Here is a 15,493-nt window from a genome sequence, read left to right as displayed (position 1 = left end):
GTTTTCCTTCACCGTTAAAGCGAACGATAAATTCACAAAGAATACACACATGATTTTTTAGAAAAGTCAGAGGTGTGTGCCCTTGGGATTTGAACCTGCGGACATTCGTCTCGGCAGTCCGTTCCAGAATTTCAGTCGGCTATCGCCGCTTTTTTCAAATACCTACCATTAATACGATAGTACAATTGTTGTACTTATTTGATAAAATATAAATGTTTATTATCAGGTAATATGTAATTGATACTCGTCCAATCTCCAGTGGCGATTGCCAATTAACTCTCCGGTTTCAGTGGCCGCTGTCCGCTGCAGTGCTCACATTTATTGTTAAGAATTTAGTTTACAAAATTAAATAATACTTGCCTTTTTATTCTCTTCATGTAATTTTTCACAACATAAACATCTTATACTTAATTAAGCTCATGCTATGAAATATCGGCGGCGCATGAATAATTCTACTAAGAGTGTATAAGTACTTATAGCTACTTACTAGATTTTGACTAGGATTTCTAGATGTTTATAGTTCGTCAAGAACATTTATGTTAACAGCAATTGACCCTAAGTACCTACTGCACATTTATCGGTATAGGTAGGTACGCTGCAAAGTGACAGCATTTAGCAGCCGTTTTCAATAAATAATCCCAATCGCAATCTTCAATCCGAATACTAAGGTGTTTACGTCATAGTACTAAGGTGTTTTTTGACACGCTTAGAATAACTCATTTCTAAGCAAGTCAAAAAAAATTGCGAAACAAATTCAAAATTTCAAAGCGCTTCCACACGTTAACTTTTGTCGAAATATTCGTTTTTTTTTATCTTGAATAACATAAATCCTTTGAAGTTTATTTAAGTAAAGAAGAATCGATTGTTGATAGGTATGAATAAAAAAGTCTAGACAATTTAAAAAATACTTACTATTTTGTGGCTCACTGTACTTACCCATATAAGTAGCTACTTTTGTATTATTACAAAAAAATCCTTCAATAAAATTTAATATAATTGAGGTATTTACTTAAGTTTACACAACAAAAAAATATTTTCGATTAAAACTTAACGTTTAGCCATAGGCAATATAAAGATTTGAATTTGTTCAAATACTTTAGTAGCTATACAATCTGCTATACAAATCCAACTTCAGATAAATTGTACTTAATCTAAATAGACATAAATGTCATTCAAAAATATCCCTTATGCCTGTCGGATCCGCCGCAAGTGAACAGCGCATCTCTGTCTCCCCTAATTGTGTTATTAGACGGCATAAAGCGTGCAGTAATCGCACACGACGCGGCGTCGAACAAACGCGCACTCTGTCGTCTCACGTTACTTCGTTACGCGCGCTTTTGATTCATTTTCTAGATGAGTGAACTTGATTGTGCAATATTCATTGCTAACAATCAGACGAAAGATCTGATTATTCCTACTAATTTAAGACAAAGCGAAAGAGGGTGTATGCACAACGGTAAAAAAATTACGGATAGGTATTTTTAATTTTTCACCAACGAATGCTGGCTACCTTCTGGCATTTGAATCCGCTGCTATAATCACTATTTCCTATTTAATATTATCTATGTATCTCTGCGTTACTGTTCGTTTCCTCGAAGGTGTGTAAAACAGAGTAGATATCAGTAAAAGTAAAGTTCTTAGATAATATGCATGTGAACTCTATCGAACTGCACCAGGCCCGTGAACGTAGCATTTTTTATGGGCAAAAAGGGACTACGCCATTGACAAAAAAGGAGGTTTCAGTGTCTTTAATTGTATAGAAGTGGGTGGCCTCAATATACTGGGGGTGTGTACCTACATTTCACTCCGCTTAAATAGCGAAAAAATAATCCAGAAAATTATTAAAAAGTATTGTCTCAGTTAGAGACCAGGCTCCGGGCGGAGCAAAAAAAGGTTTATAAAAATTTTAATATAAAAAAGCTACATAATATTAAAAAACACCATAATAAAATCCGAAACCTAGTTTTATTTCGACAAAAAAGTTCCCGGATTTTAATACTTTCGAATGTAAGATACTAAAAAAAACATCCCCCCGGGGCATCGCGCGAGCCAATATGACCGCGAGGTCGCGGACGGTCGCATCACTTTGACCGATCCAGAAAACGAGATCACTCTAGCCATTCGCCGTAAAAACGAGGTTCTAAATCTCACACACTCCACAAGGCCGCAGTTCCGTCCTCGCCACCGAGGACCTCGCCGCGTTCCCCATCCTACCCTTCTGATAGTTCCGGCTCGCGTGCCAACAAATACGGCAACTGATACATTGTAAGTACGCTCATCCCTAATCGCTAATGTCTCCATCCTCTACCAGTGACCGTCCTGAGCAGAGGTACGGAACTCATTGGTGGGTTGCCATCAGCATGGTCGCTTATTTCCAAGCGTTGCGACCGCCTAAAGCACTCACCCAAACGTCGTGTGTGTTTGGATAAGCCGACCCTTGTCCGGCTAACAAAAATATATCATATTATAAAAAAAAGGCGTATCAAAGTTATTTAGGCATAATATCTAATATGATTATTCAGATTGAAAAATAATAAAAACAAATTTAAATCAATATAAAATTTATTTCCGTATACAAAATGTATAATAATAATAATTTACAATGTATATGTATCTTCTGGGATTAACATCTCATTTTTCGCGCACTCTTCCAACCAATCTTCAGATACTATCAAAGCATCTTTATACATCTCTCGCAAGTTATTTATTTCGTCGTTACCAGTTGTTTTACCTACAACAACGTGTGTCACATTTCTGGCAGAAGCATCGCATACAGTCGCTCCGAACATTTTACTGTATATCTCATTTACAGTTTTGCAGTTGACAAGACGCATGAAACACGGTCGCAAAAACGAATAAGGATTAGTATTACCGAATAATTCCTTGTCTAGCTCTAGCATCTCTTGTGCAGTGAGGTAAACATCTGGTTCCTGCAAGTGAAAAATTGTTTTATTTAAAAACATGCGGTCAACTCTTTATTCCCGATTCGTTAAGCAGAAGCGTTAATAGTACGTAGATCTCCACTTCGCCAAGCTTATGGAATCAGATTGAAATAAATACAAAATTTGAAAAAATGTTCACTTAAGTTGTAGAGCTCTAGAATTTTATTATGCTAAAAATAATGCGTGTATCTGTATGTTACTCGGATAGTTACGTCAAGATTGTCAATATGGAAAAACCTCCGTAACACAATAGACCAATTTATATAGATTATAATATTACATAATCAAGTAAGAGTTTCGAAGAGTCAAACAAAACTTAAACGGCGATAGCCAAGTTGGTTGTGGGACGGACTGCCGAGACGAATGTTCGCAGGTTCAAATCCCAAGGGCACACACTTCTGAACTTTCTAGAAAAAAAAAAATGTGTGTAAGTATTCTTTATGAATTATCGCTCGCTTTAACGGTGAACGGAAACATCGTGAGAAAACCTGCACACCAGAGAAGTTCTTTATAGGAATTTTGAAGATGTGTGAAGTCTACCAATCCGCACTAGGCCAGCGTGGTGGACTAAGGCCTAATCCCTCTCAGTAGTAAAGGAGGCCCGCGCCCAGTAGTGGGAGACAGTTTATAATACAGGGCTGATATTATTATTATATATTATTTAACCAAACTTACGTCTATACTGATTTTGGTGAAACATTTGTCGAGTGTAGGTCGATCAGTGGGTTGCGTGTAGCTGTCTCCGTACGCGTCGTAGTCCCTCGCCAGTGCGAGCGCGGTGGCGGGCGCGGCGGCGAGCAGGGCCAGCGGGTGCGGCGGCAGCGGCGCGGCGGCGGGCGGCAGGGCGCGCAGCCACGCCGCGCGCGCCACGTCCACGCTGCGTGACGTCACCGCCGCGCGCACGCGCGCCGTGCTCCGCCCCGCCACGCAGCACCACGTGTCCGCACCTGCATACACAAATATTTATCCACGTCCGAGATGGATACTTCAATATCAGACTAATAAAAAAGGAAAAGGTTGGATACAATATTCTTTAAAATAAGTCAATTTCAAATAGAAGGCAAACTAACAACAATCATGGCATATTATAATATTAATATTATTTTCGTTTCCTTTATTCTGATATGAAATACGCATTACCACGCTTATTGAAAAATGCCTTACCATAATCAGCCACAACTTTTCCGCCATGTGTCTCCACGATTTTTATCAACTCGGTCCTCCCACAGTCCTCGTCATCAGACAGTATGCACAGTTTCCGGCCTGCTAATGCGTTAGATGTGACTTTAACATCCCCGTGAGACGCGACCCTGTATGGTTCCGCAACTTGCTTTTCTTTCACAACACGTTTTTTGGGAATTTTATCTTCGTTATTTGCGAGTTGGTCTTGATTGATCCTTTTCGTAGCTAGTTTAACTACGTGACCCTGGTTCTATTAAATAAATAGCATATCTCAATAAAATGGCCATAATGTATGTAATTTTATTACCTATCGAACTTAAACTGAAATTAATACAACTACATTGGCTTGTCGTGGGTAGTTCTTACTGTATGAAATTGACCTACCTAAAAAAATGCGATCACCTTTATAAAGATAACAAAAATGGGTAAAACAGATAAGTATCATAGTTCGGAGTTTGACTAATTACTATTGTAACTCGAATTTAGGTTTATTGATTCTCATTATAAGTGCAAAAATTGGTAATTTGCGCTGACTAATCAGAATTATGGTTATTTATATCACCATACAGTCCCGGATCTAGAATATTTTCGAGGCAGGACAAAATTTGGAAAATGCCACTCCCACCCACCTATATTTTTACCTTTCATTTTGCGCCCAGCGGGAAATAATTTTAGAATTTAATATACTGGATGTCTCAGTGATGAGTTATGTATTCGTCTGCCAAGTTTGAATTTGCCGCCCTCTGAATTCGCCGCCCGGGGCATGGGCCCCGGCTAGCCCCCTTTTAGATCCGGGGCTGTCACCATAATATTAAAACAGGAATTGAACAAATAAAATATTTACCAAGGTCGGGCGGCAAAACTCCTCTAAGGTCATGGTATCGTCGATGGGCTTGTCTTCGCGCGTCCGTATGATGCGCGAGAACCGCAGCGTGTAGTCGGTGGCGAATGTTGACGTTTTCGTCAGTTCAGATGCGCAAATCTATGTACACGAACGCTATTTATTCTATATCCACGTACATTACAAAATCTTATAATAATACCAGTTGTAATGGCATTATGAGACTTAACATCTGGCTCTCGATGACGAGTGCAGTGAAGTACAGTACCACGCAATACTTTGTAATTCAAAATTCTGTATGGAGTTGCTACCGGTTACGGGCGGTCGTCTACCATCAAGCTACATATTCGTCTCATTCAACAGTAATAAAAAAGTGACATAAAAACCTACTATCTCACCTCTAAAACGATGGAATGTTCTGGTGCAATCCAGTAATCCGGTCTGGCCTTGTTGAATATGAGGTTACCCTGTGGTGGGGTGAAGGCGGTGCGATGCCAGTGTCTCTCCAGGTGCGTCACCACCTTGTCCCTGTCGACACTTTTCAACCCTGAGGCCACGCAGCCGACGCACAGCCAGCGCTTCTCTGACGTGAAGAATTAACAATTATTATAACATCAGTGTCTCGGGCCCTACTGAGTACTAATACGAATCGGAATCAAATGTTCAAGAAGTATTAAATGTTAGATGACCCGGTGAACTACGTATCGGCTACAATTTATTTGATTATAATTTTTGAATAATGATTTATCAATAATAATCAACCTTTCACATCCAATTCATTAATATTGACTGCATTGTATACGCTTTGAACTTTGTCACATTATAAATAAACGGAAATTGCTTGTAGGTACATAATCACAATGAACACCTGGATTCATTTTAGTTTAGTCTTTTCTTAAAATCCACAAAGTTTTTTTACGGCACGTAATAATAATAAGCTCGTAAGTATTAAAAGTCAAACAATATTCTTAATATGTGGTAGCATATTCAAAATATCACAAATCTAATATAAAAAAAAAAAAATATCCCAAGTCTATTTGATAAGGAGTTCTCTATATTTTCAGAGTTCCAAGTCCCATGCCAATGAAATGAGATTGGAACAATTATAGTCCAACACCGTGCTAATTAGGGTTGCCAACAATGCTTCGGTGGAAAATTTTAAAAAAGGTATAAAAATATACAGTACACTTAAAAAATTATAGTATTTAATGGAAAAAGCAAGAAAATAGACAAATAAATATGTAACTGATATATTTCTATAAAAGTTCAGATACACGCTTTCCCATTACTCAAAAGTTAATGTAAAGGAGCGTTCATATATTTTTAAAATGAAGGATTTGTGTATACGGTTGAAGTGTTGAAAATGTAATAATTTTGCATACTATACATTTCTTCAACAGTATATATTACGCAGACCTAAAATATAGTACAATAGTATACATTATAGAACGGGTGACAACCCTAGTGCTAAGTACTGACGCACGAGAGGTGTGAGCCGCTAAACCCAGTTTCGTTACCATTAAAATTCCTTATACTGTTATACCTTCTGATAAGTATGAAAATTACCTGATTGTGAGTTATCAAGACAAGCTACGAAAAAGCTCTTTACTTGTCCTTGCCTTTTATTGCCTGAACGGTCAGCCCCTATGATTACCAAATCCAGATCAGGCATAGCCCCTTTTGTGTACTGAAATAAATAGGTGCCAGAAAAAATTATTGCAGAACTGGCGAAAAAAAATAATCTCCACGACCAGAAATCCTTTATTTTTAAATAACTTTAAATGATATATTGTTTCAATAAAATATAAGCTTTTACTAAGTAACACTTTGACCTCACGGAGAAATTAAGTATCAGGCGAGTGATATAATTTTGCAGGTTATGAAAAAAAACGATGCATTGATTACCTCCATTTTCAACTTGAACCATCCAAGATTGCGATGTCCGGGTCTATAGTATGATTGGACATCTTTAACAACGATTCCTTCTTCTTGGTTTAACATAGACGTGTTAAGCTCCTCCAATATATCAGTTCTAAAATGTATTTACTAATATAACCGTCTATATTTCTCGCTGATATTACACGGACCTTGAGTGGTATGATATAGCGTTAAAGAAATGAGGTAAGAACGTTCATACAATATACTGTTGCCGCAACATGATAACGTAGCCAATACCAATACAATAATAATTTATGTTGCCACTGAATTAGTTAGTTACTAATTTTGAATCAACGATAGTACCCCAACACATTCTAATATATTAAAGAATACTATATGACGTCAATTGAATCATGCTACTTGATAAAACATACCAACATTGAATTTACTTACCGTTTTTCAACAATTTTCCTTTTACTGTGTTGAATGACACCGGGAATGTCCGTGAACAGGGAGTCTAGTTGTTCGAGTCGCTTGTTTAAAGGTGTGCCACCGTTTTCCGCAGGTCCGACGAGCGATTTACCGTTTAAATAAAGTAAATCGTAAGCACAGAAACATGGTCTATATGCTGATTTTTCTGTAATTTTCTTCACGTCGTAAGGCAAACCTATAAGTGAAAAATAATGTACAATCAGTACTTAGTAAACTTTGAGTTAGGTTCCGTTCCTATTGTTAAATAACACTTGAATAGGTAATACACGACGGGTGAAATTTTGTGGATGATTGCGCGAAATCAAGAGTGTCGTCCGGCTTGAAGGACCATTGGGATGAAGTGTAAGTACATCTACAAAAAGGCCCCCTTTAGCTTTCTCAGCCCATGCAATCTCCTCGGTTGAAAAATAAAATATATTTTATTACTGTCGTAAATTTCAAACACGATGTAAAGGCTAAGCCAAAAAGTGCTTGAAAAAAAATTGAAGATGAAGATATTGAAGCGGGGTAAGTAGGTACCTTTAGGACCAAAACATTGGTCTTGTTTATGCCAGAGCATCATTTCGCCGTCTAAAATGAAACTAGTGACATCGCTTTTAAAACAGCCTTTCAAATAACGTGTCAGAAGGCCTTCTTCGTAATTGTCTCCGTATATTTTGACTACATGTGCTCTTCTCGTAAAATAAATAAATTTTCCATCTTTCATATGAATCTGTAAAATGAAATATAGTCGTGATTTTTACTTTATACTATTTATTCAAATACTTAATTTACTTACATACTATTGTACAATTTTAATAATCTACTACGCTGCCCTGGTGCGAGTCGAAAGCCTTCACATATCTTCGAAAGTTTTAGGTATGCAGGTTGCCTTACGATGATTCCCTTCCTATGCCAGTTTTGGCGCATAATTATAATCGATACATAATACACATTTATGTTCGGAAAGTTGGAGGTGTGTGTCTTGGTTTTCGAACCCGCGGACATTAGTCTAGAGTATCGCCACTTCTTTGGTTTCTTTTTGTTCAGCATCTCAATAGTAAATTAATAAAACCATCCAATTCATAAATCTAAAGAGCTAGTAGGTAAGTTTCCGACACAATGCAATTCGTGGCCAACTTTAAAATGTATGATTACCTGAGACCGCTCCCCATCAAATTTCTCTTCCACTTGATATGTCCTGTCGGGATCCAAATAACACACATCCGTAACGTCGAGTCGTTCACATAACATTGGACTCACTGGACTCAATAACTTTATACCCATATTCTCGGGCCTGTAGCAGGCGTCGTCTAAATCCAGACATACCTTAAAATTAATGATAAAATGCATGATTTGTGGCAAAAAATGTAAAACCTTCCCATATAATATTCAAATTTCAAAGATAAGCAGGTTTCTATATTAAAGTTCAGAATGAAAAGAGTAGATATAACTAATAAACACAAGGAGGAACGAACTAGAGAATTTGCCTTATTGGCATTCAATATCAGCTGGCAGTCCTGTATTAATGAAGTACCTACTGATCCACTGGTACTGAGTGCTGACACGAGTCTCCTTTGGTTACTGCTGAGAGGGTTTAATGATTTTGGCTACTACATTGGGCTAAAGCGAGTTGACAAATAATTTTCAAGTACCTACCAAAAGATTCCTTAGATATTTTTAAAGTTTTTTTTTATATTTATGTAGGTATCTCTTAATTACCTGGGTGATATCATGACAGTTATCATAATATTCTGGGGCATCTGGATGAAAACAAGCAAGGATGCCTTTATCACTAAGTCCAAGCTTTAAATTTTTCAAAATTATTCTTATAAACCATTTTAGTTGGTCAGCGTTTAAATTTCTTAGGGCGGAGCTAAATGCTTGATCAAGAATAGCTAAAACAAGTAAATAATTTCAATAAGAACACACAACAAAATTTTATGGGTGCAATTATTTATAATTAATAAGATGTTGATGGCGGATTCCGCCATATAAAAGCCTTTTCAGGTACAAAAGTACCTAAATCACCATGAGGATCTATAGCGTCATTAATTCACCATCAATGCCATCTGTTTGTAAAAAAAGGAGAAATCTACTAAAATAAATCTCACAGGAGCAAATTATCAGATTAAACAGTATATGTTAATCCTGGACATGGTCTATGCGTGTGCCAAATTTCATCCAAATCCGTTAGCGGTTTCTGCGTTTAGGTATTTCTAATAAAGAAATAATATTCCCATTAATAAAATAAGAGTAAAATAGAATAAAATTACAACATCCTTCACACACGACCATTATATTAGGTACAAAACACTTACGTCCTTTATTCCCCACTTCAGCCGTTGCTATTTTATCAAGTATGTCGTTAATATCTTTTATTGTTAAATTACCAGTTCTTTCATTCATTCGTTTTTTTACAACGAAATAAACTTCGCTGGCGAAATCACGGTCACGTAAAACTGACCTATCGTTTAATAATTTCTTAGCTTCTTGTGAATCTTTGCGTAAAGGCAGTATTTTTACTAACAATTCACCTAGCTTTCTTTCTTTCATATTATAAGGAGGTCTTTCCCTTTCTAATTTTGGCACAAGTAATCTGATAACTGGATACAAAGTAGTATTCTGAAATATAAGATTGAACAATATTTTATAAAAATCATCATCTAGTCTCCCTCTCGTGGCAGCGCGTGTCAGCCGTGGTCTAGGACGGGAGTTTCCTTTAAGGGACGATACAAAACCGCTTGCAACTCAACATTGAGCAAACTTTACCAATATCTATCGTATTGCACTTTGGAAATTAAGGACGTAAATATTTCATTGTGATGGACCAGGCGTATTATCAAGAATATCATTAAGATTGGCATTTACCGCCAATTTCAATAAACGATCACAATCGCTCTTATTCCATATCCAATCAGAATAAAGCTTTTTGACATTCTTACAAATTACTCGTTGTGATTGGTTTATTTTCAGAACCGGATTGAAGATTAAGGATGTGATACATGTGTAAGTTAAATTAGCCATTTAATAATAATCTTTAGGGGAAAACTTTCATTTACGAGACAAGTCACCTAATCTGACCTTAAATACAGTAACAGGCATACAAATACTCATTTATTATCCAATAATCAGTAAAAAAAATTCTTTAAAGACTTTTCTTACCTTTTCGCCTTCAGTTTGACGAATTCTTGTTTTAAGGTCACAAATGAACTCAACTAATATTTTTTCTCTGTCCCTTTTTTGTTTTTTCTTAAATATGCACTCCAAAGTATTACAAAATTCTTCGAATAATACAGTATTTGCAGGTGTGACCATATTTCTATATTAATGCACAATATTAGTTGATAAATGTCTATAAAGGTGAATTAAGAAAAAATATATAAACAACAACTTTTTATTGGCTTAGACTAAAAATATTATAATGATCATTATACTAATTACTTATTCTATCACAAGGTATTTGAGAATGTATTTCCTAGCAATGTCAGGAGCATGGTCCTTGTACAGAATATACAAGTTAAAAGCAGTCTCTCTGGTCAAATCAACACAGCCATGTTTATCACAAACTGTAACTGATGTGCAAGCCAAAGCCCTTTCATAATATTCTATAGCCAAATTATTGATACTAAACATTTGAAAGGCTCTTCCCATGTTGTAATATGTTTCTTGGTCGCAGCGCCTTAATTTCTTATATGTCATTAAGTAAGACATTCCTTGTAAAATTAAATTATGATGTTTATCAAATGTTCTTTGTGCTGCCATGACCAAAATTGTAATAGCAATCAATAATGCTGATAGCGGTTCTCGACATTGGTCATGGTATTCTAAAAAATATTTCAATGCCACTAAATATCTTCCTGAAGCTAAAAAATTATTCCCAAGAAACAAACTTTTAACCACATGGTAATCCTTTTGAAATAATCTTGACAAAAATTTTGAATGAGTGTTCTCTTCTACAGAATTAATTACAAGATTTAATAGGTTCCAACTACGAGGCCCAGGATATTTTTGAGCAAATTCTCTTATAAATCTGAATGCATTTTGGTAATCATTTCGGATAAGACAAGCCTGCAGACAAAAGAATTCAATTTCTAAGCGATGGGATAATATGTTCTTTGACATTATACCACCAAATGCTAATCGCTGCATTGTAAAATACTGTTTATGTTCACAAGCAATGTTCAATAACTCTACAAACAAGCTCCATTCTTCCTGGGAGGACAATTTGAAATTTTCTTCCTCATCAAAATGAAGATCATCTTCATGATAGGGTTTTTCACCACGCATGGTGCGAAACTCATAAATCAAATCAATACCAGCCTTAGGTTTATTATATGCTAAGCTAAATTCTTCTGGACGTCTGAATTTAACAAAGGTTTTTGACAACAATGCTTCACCAACTTCTAAATATTTTAACATCCTGTTATACTTTTTCAATGCTACACATTGATCATGCAACAATTTTGCACTGACCACATCTCTATAGTCTTGTTGCAGAGTCTTCAATGCTTCATCAATGCGACCTTTTTTCTCAAGTATCTCAAATAATCTTTTATGTGCCTCAGCATGACGTGGTGCATGCTTCAATACTTTATAATATGATTCAATAGCATCATCTTCCCTACCTAAATTATATAAACATTCTGCATGTTTCAGCCACACAGCACCAAGATCAAAACTGTTGTTTTGAACCAATGGGTCTAAGAGTTGCATTGCCATTTCATGGTGGCCAACTGCAGAGAGAGCTTCTTCTATATCCATGTATAAATCTCCAGTTTTTTCCACATCATTAGACAAAAAATCATCTAGCAGTGTTTTAACTAAATTTGTGGCTTCCAAATATATGAAACATACCAATAGTTTACTTTTCAGGTCAATAGGTAAACCATTGGGAATAGAACATTTTACATAATTTGTATGCTCATGTATGGAACCATCAGGATTTTTTATTGTTTGTATTTCTGCTTCAATCTCAACACCCACATCAGCTACAAATATCTCTAAACAAGTTTGAAACTTTTTTTGTGCAATTAAAATTTCAAGAAATATATTAATATCTTCCATGGTGAAAGCTGAGGCACATTTTTTGTAAGCTGTTGTCATAACTTCTAATACCCTTTCAGATTCATTATTGCTATGATATATAGTTGCAGCCAGTTTCGCATATTTCAAGATTGTTTCACTCTGAGATGGAGGCAGGCAATTCACTATTCTATGATAACATCGGACTTTAGTGACCTTTAAATTATGCACTGGATATTTAATTTCTTCTAGTTTAGACAGTAGCTCAATCCGCTTCATGTGTGTATCTATATTGTGTGGATCTGCAGTTATAGCTTGTGTATAACAAATCATTTCTTGTTTTACATCATTTCTTTGTTTCGAAATTGCAGCTAGACGTAACCACTCATTGGCATCATAAGGACTTAAATAAGCAGCTAACAATGAAAACTGTAATGCCTTTTCCACATCATTTTCGTGTATCTGTGCCAGCGTTTGGTACGGTTCTGGAGCGATGGGCGCAAGTTTAATTACTTCGTGACACATTTTTTCAGCGGTCTCTTTATCACCTCTGACGAAGCGAAGATTGGCTTCACCCATGAGTCCGAGTAAAGCTGGCGATAGCTGCAAGCATCGACGACGTCTTTTCAAGCCTCTTTGCTTAGTGGGCATAAGAATATTAGATTCCAAATCTTCTCTATCCACGTCATCGATATCTTCCTCATCATCCTGGTCGTACCATTCGTTGGAATAATCCGCAAACGACATCTCACCACTTAAGAATTTGCTCGTCAAGTCCTTCTCCCTGTCCATTTCTCCAATTTTCATACCCGAGAAAGAAGGTTCACTTGGCGTGTCATCCATGATGATTAACTAAACTCATGTACTTACAATGAATAATTTAAAATAACTCATGTATTGTATATTAAAAGTAAAAATATTTAGTCTTCTTTTATATTACGGCTGCCACCGTAGTGTTTTATCGGTAATTTTGCCAATGCCGAGTAATAATAGGAGATTCAAAACATAAAAAGCTGAAAATCTATTATAATGTCCGTAAAATTTTTTTTACAAATCGGTAGAAAATAACAAATATGAAATAACCTAAAATGACTTTCAACCCACCGAATTCCCTGTTTGACAGCTGTTGTATAGTCGTGTAATTTGTAAACACAACAAAATTGGAAAAAGTGGTGCAAGATAAAAACATACACTTATCGTCAACAAATAAAAACTCAAACAATATTTTTAATAGGTATAAAGTTACGATAAACGATTATAAACCTAATTATAGACATTTATTACTTCACTTACTTTTTTATGGCTACAAGCACTGTGTTGCTGTGCTACGCCAATGTCAATAAAGCTAGGGAAACATATTACAGGAAGGAAATTGGTTTCGGAATTAGGATTAAGTCAGGAAAGTTGTCAAGATATAATATATTAATAATAATAATATTCGTCAATACAATATATTAATAAGTATATACAAACTATATTTTTATGTTATTATGTACAATAAATGAGGAAATAGCTTTATAAATATTTACATTAAATAAGAGTAGGGAAGAAATACAACAAGGAAAAGGAACTCCAAAGGAAATGAGTTGACTTATAAAATGAGCATTATCAAAAAGCGGACAAGCGAAGAAGATATGATTGAGGTCACCCTCCTCTTCACCGCATTCACAAGTTCTACTACCAATAATACCAAGTCTAGCCAGGTGAGCTGGCGAACACACATGACCCAAGCGCATTCTCATTAATATACTAGTAGATCGCTTACCAAGATTTAATTTGCAAAACCATGGCTTCTCCGGTATACCCAATTGGACTTTCGAATACAATTTGCTCTTTTATCTGACTGCTTTCTTCCCAGCATTTTTCCCAGGATTCCCTGAGAAAAGTACTCGGAAGTGCAGCCAGATCGTTGCAATAATTTATGTACGGATATACATCACCACTTGTTATCGCCTCATTAGCCAAACGGTCGGCTTTTACATTTCCTTTTATATTAGCATGACCAGGGACCCAACATAAAACTACAATTACGTTTTTGGAAAGGCATTCTATGAGCTTTTCTCTTATATTCATTATCACAATTGAGTGGGATTTTGATTTGAAAGGAAATTTTTCAATGGCCTGAAGGGCACTATATGAATCTGAAAAATAACAGTTTTACTAAGTCTAGCAATAAGAATAAATTCTAACGCTTTATATATTCCATAACATTCCCCTGTAAAGACTGAAGTTTCTGGAGGAAGCTTTATTTTTGTATAATGTTATACTGAGTATGGTAAACGCCCACGCCCGTATAATCTGACAAAGAGTGTTTTGATGCGTCAGTGAATATGTGGTGAGAATCAGGCCATTTAATGCTTACTAATTCATTAAACTGAGTATTAGTGTTAGGGTGGTCTCTATCAACGCCCAAGGAATAACATATCACCGGCGAAAGCAAAAGTGATTTAAACCCAACCATAAAAATTGGGAGAGAAACTGATCTATAAGTGGGCGCTTGAAAACTTATAAATTTACGAAAACTTATAACTAAACAAGGAAGTGATTTTTTTCTTTCCACGATGAAGACGTTGCAATATATTGAGAAAGAGATTGAAGAATTGGAAAAAGAGCGTGATTAGAAAATTGCAAGGCTTTAAACAAAAATCTGTCTGACAAGTACTGTCTTCGCAATTTAAGAGGAGGTTCTACACACTCAACTTCTAGGGCGTTAATTGGACTGGATTTCATCGCACCAGCAATTATTCTAAGAGCCTTGTTCTGAATTAAATCAAGTTTTTTGAACGCTGCTGAATTAGCCGGTTCCAAGATAAATGTACCATAGTCTAAAAGACTTCTAATTAATGCATTATATATAAGTCGTAAAGAAAACGGATGCGCCCCCCACCAAACACCTGTAAGACAACGTAAAATATTCAAGTTCCGTTCACATTTAGTAACTAAGTAATCACTATGTTGAGAACCAGTAAGTTTTGAGTCTAATAAAACACCAAGAAATTTCACTTCGGTCTTTACCGGAATCATAACATGTTTATATTTTACTTCTATTAAAGGACATTGGCGTTTTCTGGTAAACAAAACTAAACAGCTTTTAGAGGTTGAAAGATCTAATCCATTTAGAGTCATCCAGGACTCTAAATATCTCATAGCTGAT

The 15,493-nt window shown here is 35.9% G+C and overlaps 2 protein-coding genes across 3 annotated transcripts; both read right to left on the bottom strand.

Annotated features, from left to right (window-relative positions):
* Nucleotides 1-2,544: 2,544 nt before the first annotated feature.
* LOC115448647 (DNA ligase 4) lies at nucleotides 2,545-13,638 on the bottom strand. Of its 2 annotated transcripts, none has more exons than XM_037442645.1 (14): nucleotides 13,444-13,638; nucleotides 10,480-10,669; nucleotides 9,636-9,939; nucleotides 9,037-9,212; nucleotides 8,473-8,643; nucleotides 7,855-8,047; nucleotides 7,297-7,510; nucleotides 6,871-6,997; nucleotides 6,532-6,652; nucleotides 5,364-5,548; nucleotides 4,969-5,106; nucleotides 4,107-4,374; nucleotides 3,618-3,889; nucleotides 2,545-2,930 (listed from the first exon to the last, which is right to left on the bottom strand). In XM_037442645.1, exons 2-14 carry the CDS (start codon nucleotides 10,630-10,632, stop codon nucleotides 2,598-2,600), a joined length of 2,655 nt encoding a protein of 884 aa, XP_037298542.1. In that variant the 5' UTR covers nucleotides 10,633-10,669; nucleotides 13,444-13,638; the 3' UTR covers nucleotides 2,545-2,597. The 2 variants fall into 2 exon arrangements, with proteins under 2 accessions (XP_037298542.1, XP_037298543.1); XM_037442646.1 differs by having other exon boundaries at nucleotides 10,480-10,636; nucleotides 13,444-13,632.
* LOC115448646 (general transcription factor 3C polypeptide 3) lies at nucleotides 10,696-13,437 on the bottom strand. The gene has a single exon (XM_030176143.2). The coding sequence runs from the start codon at nucleotides 13,180-13,182 to the stop codon at nucleotides 10,759-10,761; it is 2,424 nt and encodes an 807-aa protein (XP_030032003.1). The 5' UTR covers nucleotides 13,183-13,437; the 3' UTR covers nucleotides 10,696-10,758.
* Nucleotides 13,639-15,493: the final 1,855 nt, after the last annotated feature.

Source organism: Manduca sexta, chromosome 25 (assembly GCF_014839805.1).
Source record: "Manduca sexta isolate Smith_Timp_Sample1 chromosome 25, JHU_Msex_v1.0, whole genome shotgun sequence".
In the NCBI taxonomy this organism is placed as follows: domain Eukaryota; kingdom Metazoa; phylum Arthropoda; class Insecta; order Lepidoptera; family Sphingidae; genus Manduca; species Manduca sexta.
The sequence above is the reverse complement of the archived record's forward strand: the minus strand, read 5'-3'. Positions and strand labels throughout refer to the sequence as shown.